The sequence below is a fragment of the Cyprinodon variegatus genome, unplaced genomic scaffold, assembly GCF_000732505.1.
Source record: "Cyprinodon variegatus isolate N-32 unplaced genomic scaffold, C_variegatus-1.0 Scaffold442, whole genome shotgun sequence".
NCBI classification, from domain to species: domain Eukaryota; kingdom Metazoa; phylum Chordata; class Actinopteri; order Cyprinodontiformes; family Cyprinodontidae; genus Cyprinodon; species Cyprinodon variegatus.
This window is the reverse complement of record NW_015150895.1, coordinates 261,567-268,131: the sequence shown is the minus strand read 5'-3', so window position 1 is coordinate 268,131 and position 6,565 is coordinate 261,567. Positions and strand designations below refer to the sequence as shown.

At 41.3% G+C, this 6,565-nt stretch overlaps 1 protein-coding gene across 2 annotated transcripts in view; it reads left to right on the top strand.

The window, feature by feature from the left end:
• The window catches only part of LOC107093718 (zinc finger CCCH domain-containing protein 18-like), a 46,028-nt gene that overhangs the window by 8,801 nt on the left and 30,662 nt on the right, over window positions 1–6,565 (top strand). Inside the window, exons 1-2 of one of the 2 annotated variants that reach the window (XM_015388929.1) lie at window positions 4,242–4,329; window positions 6,250–6,432. In XM_015388929.1, the coding sequence (XP_015244415.1) occupies window positions 6,257–6,432 (176 nt within the window). In that variant the 5' untranslated portion in view covers window positions 4,242–4,329; window positions 6,250–6,256. Of the gene's footprint in view, window positions 1–4,241; window positions 4,330–6,249; window positions 6,433–6,565 lie in introns of those variants that run through there. The other variant, XM_015388930.1, reaches the window with a different exon arrangement.

Genomic DNA, 6,565 nt, shown 5'->3' with positions numbered 1-6,565 from the left:
GATATGCAACATGCAATAAAATATATCTCCAAGTTTACAAGAAAAAATATGCAATGTTATAATAAAGTTCAACATATTTTTTTGTCTTTTGTAGTTAAGCAAGACTCAGAAATAGCTGCACCAGCCAACCCAGCACAAATAATAAAAATCAGTGTATAAATGATTTTTGAAATATACGGTTCAATATATAGACTTTGGCTGTTAACAACATTTGGAACAAATTTCCAAATTAAATTTTACTGCTTGTGAAGGAGGAGAATCACTGATGCATCTTAAAAGGAAGCCATGCATGGATTTGAAGTTGTTTCTATACTAGGGATGCATGATATGTTGCTGTTGGCATCGGATATCGGCTGTTATTGGCCATTTTTTTTATACATTGTTTTTGTGCACTTTATAAATGATGCCCTAAAGGCAAGCATCTGTCTATAAATATCAGTATACTGTAGTACTCTCGTGTTCTCAACAATAGGAAAGCATTCAATAAATGTATGTTTGAGCTCATTTTTGGAAAGTATAAACTCTATTGAAAGTGTTTGGGTTGAGTATCTGTAGTTCCACCAGCCGCTATCCTTAGAACGTCCTCACCAACTTTTATCGCAAAGTTACACCCTAGTATAGCGCCAGCTCACGAGATCATCCAGTCAAATTGATTCAAAGTTTTCTATCTAAGGAAAACCAGTTGATCGCATTGACTCATTGATTCGAATGTAATCCCTCACACTAAGCATGCTTGTAGCGACAGTGGAGAGGAAAAACTCCCTTTTAAAGCTACAGTGTGTAATAATTACAGCGATATACAGTCAGAAATGTAATATATTATACATAACTATGTTATTTATCATCATCCAGGAGCTCAGCCTCTTAACCTTAATATTTGCGTTGCCTTAGAATTCGTTATTTATAATTACATAGGAGCGGGTCTCGCAGCCATGGAGGCAGACATCTTTGCGCTACGGCAGCGCAGAGCCAACAAACTAGCGATTGCGAGATCGCCCATTACGCTCGAAAGTAACTACGGCAAGTTGAGAGAGATGAACTGAGACGGTACTGAACAATAGATGGCAGTATTAAAATTATCTATGTAAACAAACCTCATCACTTGAGAAGGTAGGTGATGCGGACGTCGTGGAAGACATTTTGTCCCGTAATGCTCGCCGTACTGTTGGGGGGGAGAAGCGGTGGGGGGGAGATGTTCATGTTGCTGCGGTCTGCAGTCTGGACGTTAGATGTCGCTGAAAATTACACACTGTAGCTTTAACAGGAGAAAACTTCCAGCAGAACCAGGCTCAGTGTGAGCGGCCATCTGCTGAGACCGACTGGCGTTCAAGGAGACATGAAAGGTTGATGCTTTTTTCAGCTGCATCATCTAGAGCCAACAAGGTCTACAGGGGATCATTATATTGGCCAATGTCCTACAGTAGAATAACAGGAGCAGCGTTCAGCTTAACGGACCTTTAAGCTGTGGACCTCCTGCCCTCCTCTGCCACTGATCAGAAGATGGTGCTTCTCCCTCCACCTTTCACATGTCTATCTCTAGAAGTCAAGTAAAGAGGCAACTGGAGATAATAAATCACCAGCTCCTGATGGTGTCAGACCCAGAGTCCTGAAGGCCTCTGCAGAGCAGCTCTGAGGGATTCTACAGCACCTCTTCAACGTTAGTCTTAACCTGGAGACAGTTCCAGTGATGTGGAAGACCTCCCGCCTGGTTCCAGTACCAAAGAAGACTCAGCCAAAAGTCCTCAGCGACCATAGGCCTGTTGCCCTGAGAGAGTCCTGCGCTGTTGGCTGTACCGATCAGGCTGAAATAGGGCCCTTGTGCTGATATGGTGTCTCTAGTTAGGTGGAGTTGATGCACCTTCTGAGAGCAGAACTGTTCTCATGCATCAGGAATTGTGCAACTTTTCATACAGCTTTGACGTTTCTTTCTGACTCCTGGATTTGACGTCAACAGGTCGTTATTGTTTGGATTGCCTTCTAATTTTTAATCTTTTATCGCCAAAGCGTACTAAAACAAAGCAACACTGGAAAGGAACACGACCCCTTTCATATATTTAAACTTACTTTCCAGGACTGATGAGTGCAAAGCAGTTTTTCCTCTTTCACTCCAGGCTTGATCCTGTTTCCTTTCATTCACCTTCACAACAGGCCGCGTTTCTTTTGGGTTATGCAAAGTTCAGCTCGTAAACGGCGCACCCACTTGCCACGCACGTTTTTCCACCAGTCTTGTCAGGCTCTTTAATAAAGTCTTCAAACATTTCATTATCTTTTGTTGTGTGTTCCTCGCCGCTCGGTTTTAAGTGTCCCACTTCCTTCATCCATTCCTTCCTGAAAAAGGAAACCTAAGCTGATAAGACAGATCTAAAAATATCTCATGTTGTGTTTCTATTTTTAGCCTCTACACGCTGACTCGGCTATTGTTGCATCATGCCTGTGACCTCATTCACTGCAGCCCATGAACGTGCTGCTGGCTCACAGTGTTGGAACTGAGATGATGCCATATTAAACGTTTCACGTCTTTGGGTCATGCTGCAATAGCCACATAGACCAAACACTTCACACCCACTGGCGGGTTAGACTTGGACCCAAGACTGCTGCAGACTTCTACCATCCTCCAGTTTTATTTATCAGCCACATCCTCTGCTTTTTTCCTCCAACAAATATTTATTCACACACTTGAGAAGAAGACTTGATGCTGCAATAGGAAGAAATCCAGTGTGGTTTATCCAAGGCTCGCTCTCACAGCTGTTTGGGTCAAAAGGCAGCGAAGCTCGATGCTATGAGGAAGTATTTGATTTAGATGGCAGTTGGCTGAATCCAAATTGTAGCTCCTGTTCCTGTGGGAAACCGTATCTGGAAATGACCTGTTCTCCAGTTAGCCACAGCTGCCCTGGGGCCCAATCAGACAGGGCCCAGCGGCGCCAGTTGTGCAGTGATTTGCTCGGACCCTTGTGCACGACGGTGATGTTTCGCTACACAATTGGCTTAATGTTGCCACATGATGGAAATCATTGGGGTTTACCAGACAACGATAATAACATAATCAGCATCTGTAGCATTAGCGTGTCTAATGATTGATGAAGTTTTACCTATAACAAATAATAACAAAAGAATTATAAATAGTAAACCGATAATAAAACTAAAAAAAAATAAGTTTGTGGTGAAAAAAGTAACTGCAAGACCACGATGTAAAGGTGGAGAGCTGGGTAGCGCTTTGGCTAGCTGTGCTCAGTAGCTAACAGGTTAGCCTACGGTATTTTAGGTCGGTCAGTTAGCCATATTAAGCTACACTACTTTTAACTCTGTGTTAAAAACAACCGTTCCTTTTCTACTAGTAGAATAACTGTTGTTTTCTTTGTCCATTTGTAAGATGTTCAATTTTTCCTCCTCTACCCTCATAAGTAAAAGAATAAAAATGAGCTGAGACTTGTTATGTCACCGCTCAGTCTTAGAAGTCAGTGCTTTGCTCCAAGACTGAATATTAATGTTTTCTACTTTAGACTGCATGCTTAGTGTGATGGATTGCATTTGAGTCGATGAGTCGATGCAATCACCTGGTTTTCCTTAGATAGAAAACTTTGAATCAATTTGACGGTATGATCTGGTTTCATTGTAAAGTGTTGTGAATTGGCAATATGTAAATGAACAAAATTGAATCGAATGAAATGTAAAATAATAACAAAATAATAACAAATATAGTTAATAATATGTTGAGACTCCAGAACAGATCTGATCCTTAAGAAACGGGTGAAATACAGTTTGTCCGAGTGGAGTTGCTATATGATGATGATGTCATAAGAAGCGAGCAGATCTGGTACCTACACCATCAGTAGGCAATGCTGGTCAAGTGCCTTGCCCAAGGGCACAATGATGTTGAAAGCCTTAACCGACACATCTCCAGTTGCAGCATAAACTCCTTTATAGGAGTGAGTATTGGCACGGGTGTTGCGATACAATAGTTGTCACGATACTTGGGTCACAATACGATATTATCATGATAAAAATCACTGTATATTGCTATATTTTCCTTAGCTATCAAATTTAAATGTATGAATAATAAAGCAAGTTCTGCATGTATTTAATACCTCTGCCAGAGGTAGCCCGTTTTCCCGCATTGTTTTAGGTAAAAATGTTTTTGTTTATTTAAAACCGATATTAGGAACTGAAAGATCAATGTAATATATGAAATGTCCTCCATAAAAGACATTTCATCCCAGCACTGCGTTTCCTGAGCCCGTAATATCATCAGTGACAACCACCACCACCTAGACTGTTCCCCCTGCTGCCCTCTGGGAAGAGGCTTCACAGCATTCAATGCAGGACCAGCAGGTTCCACAAGTTTCTTCCCCACTGCCATTAGACTGCTGAATGTTTTGTAGAATGAGTTATTGTATTGTATTTTATGATTACATTTTATTTTATCATTATCATTATTTTTATATATTTATATATATATATATATATATATATATATATATATATATTGTTTTTTTTATGTTAGAACTGTACATTTACAGTCATTTTTACTTTTTTTAAAGGCTGCACTTTTAAAAGATGAAAATGTCGAGTGAGCTGTTTCCAAACCAAATTTACAAATAAAATCTGCCTAAAGTCCAATATTGGGCACCCAAAAATCCTGGGTTTCCGCGGGTCATTAAAAATCACTAAAAGTCATGAAATTATTATTTTTTAATTGAGGCTTGAATTGGCATTAAAATTCATTTAATTTGATAATGGGGGATTTATTTATTTAAAAAAAAAAAGCAATTTAATCAGATATATCGCAATATTTTTGCGCAGAACTGCTTCTGGTTGATCTTAAAGCCATGTGTTTGGAAAAGAAGCTTATGGTGAAGAAAAGGCTAGAGTGCTAATGCTAATAAAATGCTAATTTCAAGTGGCTGGAAATCGAGGAATTCGAGACATGGCTGCAGCCTGTCGATGGTAAAGATGACGAAGTATTTTGCCGTTTATATATGAGAGTCATGGGTACTTGTTGATGGGATTAAAATGATTTCTAAGAGCATTAAAGAGCATTAGAGTTACTCATTCTTGTATAAACCCTGATATCGCCGTATTGATTTTTTCCCCACACATCCCTGCTCATTTTTCTGGCACAGCCGTCGCTCCAATATAGCTCCTAACTGCCGATGGCAACGTCAGGAGGTCCCTCTGCTAAAGGAGCTACGATAGGAAGCTTCCTTCTTCCTTCCCGAATACAGCTGGCCGGCAGGAAGGAAGAAAAGAGGAAGCTTCCTCTCTCCTTCCTTCCTGCCGGCTGTATTCAGACAAACCTTATCATGGAGACTTCTAAAGCGCCTCGTTTCTTCCACACGGTTAAATAAACGATCTTAGGGTAATACCCGCCTCTCCGCTTCTGTTTGCCGTTTTCTTTGCATCAAACTTTTCTGCCATTTTTTAAACTTTTACCTTAGAGTAACCAGTCTGATTCTGGTTGTAGAAAACAGGCGGGAACACGGAAAACGGTTCAGAGGGAATGTGAACCCAAAGATGGGCGTGTTGGGCTTCTGTAGAACCATGACCTTAGTCCAGTAGAATGTCCACAATCATCTGGTTGCACAGCATGTGTGTGGAGTTTGAGAATAATTAAACTGCTTCTGTGAAACCTATAAATTAGTGAGAAATAAGCAGCAGCTTTAGTTTTTCTTTCTGTTGGGCTCTTTGATTAAACCTGGGAAACAATGGCATGTAAATTTCCCTCAGAGGCCGCTGCTATTTGGACATGCCTGACCTTTACCACAGCTGCTTCTGAGTTCCCCACTCAGCTCGGCTCTGGCTGACTAGGCAATGAAAGGCCAGCAGGAGCAGGTCAGAGCACTGCTGTCTCTCCTCTTTAACGACACGTTGCTACGGATACGACCAGATATAGATTTAACACAGTCCTAATGCTGGAAGCTGCATTCAGGCTGCAAACTGTGTTGCTCCCTTCCTATTAGACTCCATCTCTTATTTTATCATGTATTTTGATATCTGCAGAAACAAAATAAGTTTTCATCCAAATAAAGATCAGTCGTGTCTGATGAAGGAATTCAGGGAAGACGAGCTCAGCTGACATTGCGTTTTTGGAAATGAATCTTGGAGGAGATAGTGTTTGGACCCACTCTGATTATTTTCCAAGTTTTGTATGACTTTAATCAACATTCTCCACATTTTTAACTGTTCCCATCTTTTCTGAGCTGTCGGTGCTAAAGCAGCAGTAGAAACCAACAGATCTTCTGTTTTTCTCAGCAGGCTGATGGAACCTCCCTCCAAGAAAGAGCTGCTTCCACTCATGAGGCGTCCAGACGAGTGGAAGGACCCATGGCGACGGTCCAAATCTCCCAGGAGACGTGGCGGCCTGGGATCGCCACCACGAGGGCGCCGCCGCCATCGCCCATCAGGCTCCTCTGTCTCCCTGTCCAACTCCTCCAGGTAGGAGGACAAAGAAACCAGATAATACTGGTTCTGATCACGGAGTTTAAACAAATACTCAACAACTTAGAATAATAATTAACTGGGACTGGATGTCAATTGGATTCAGATTCTCAACAGGGTTCCCGCAGGT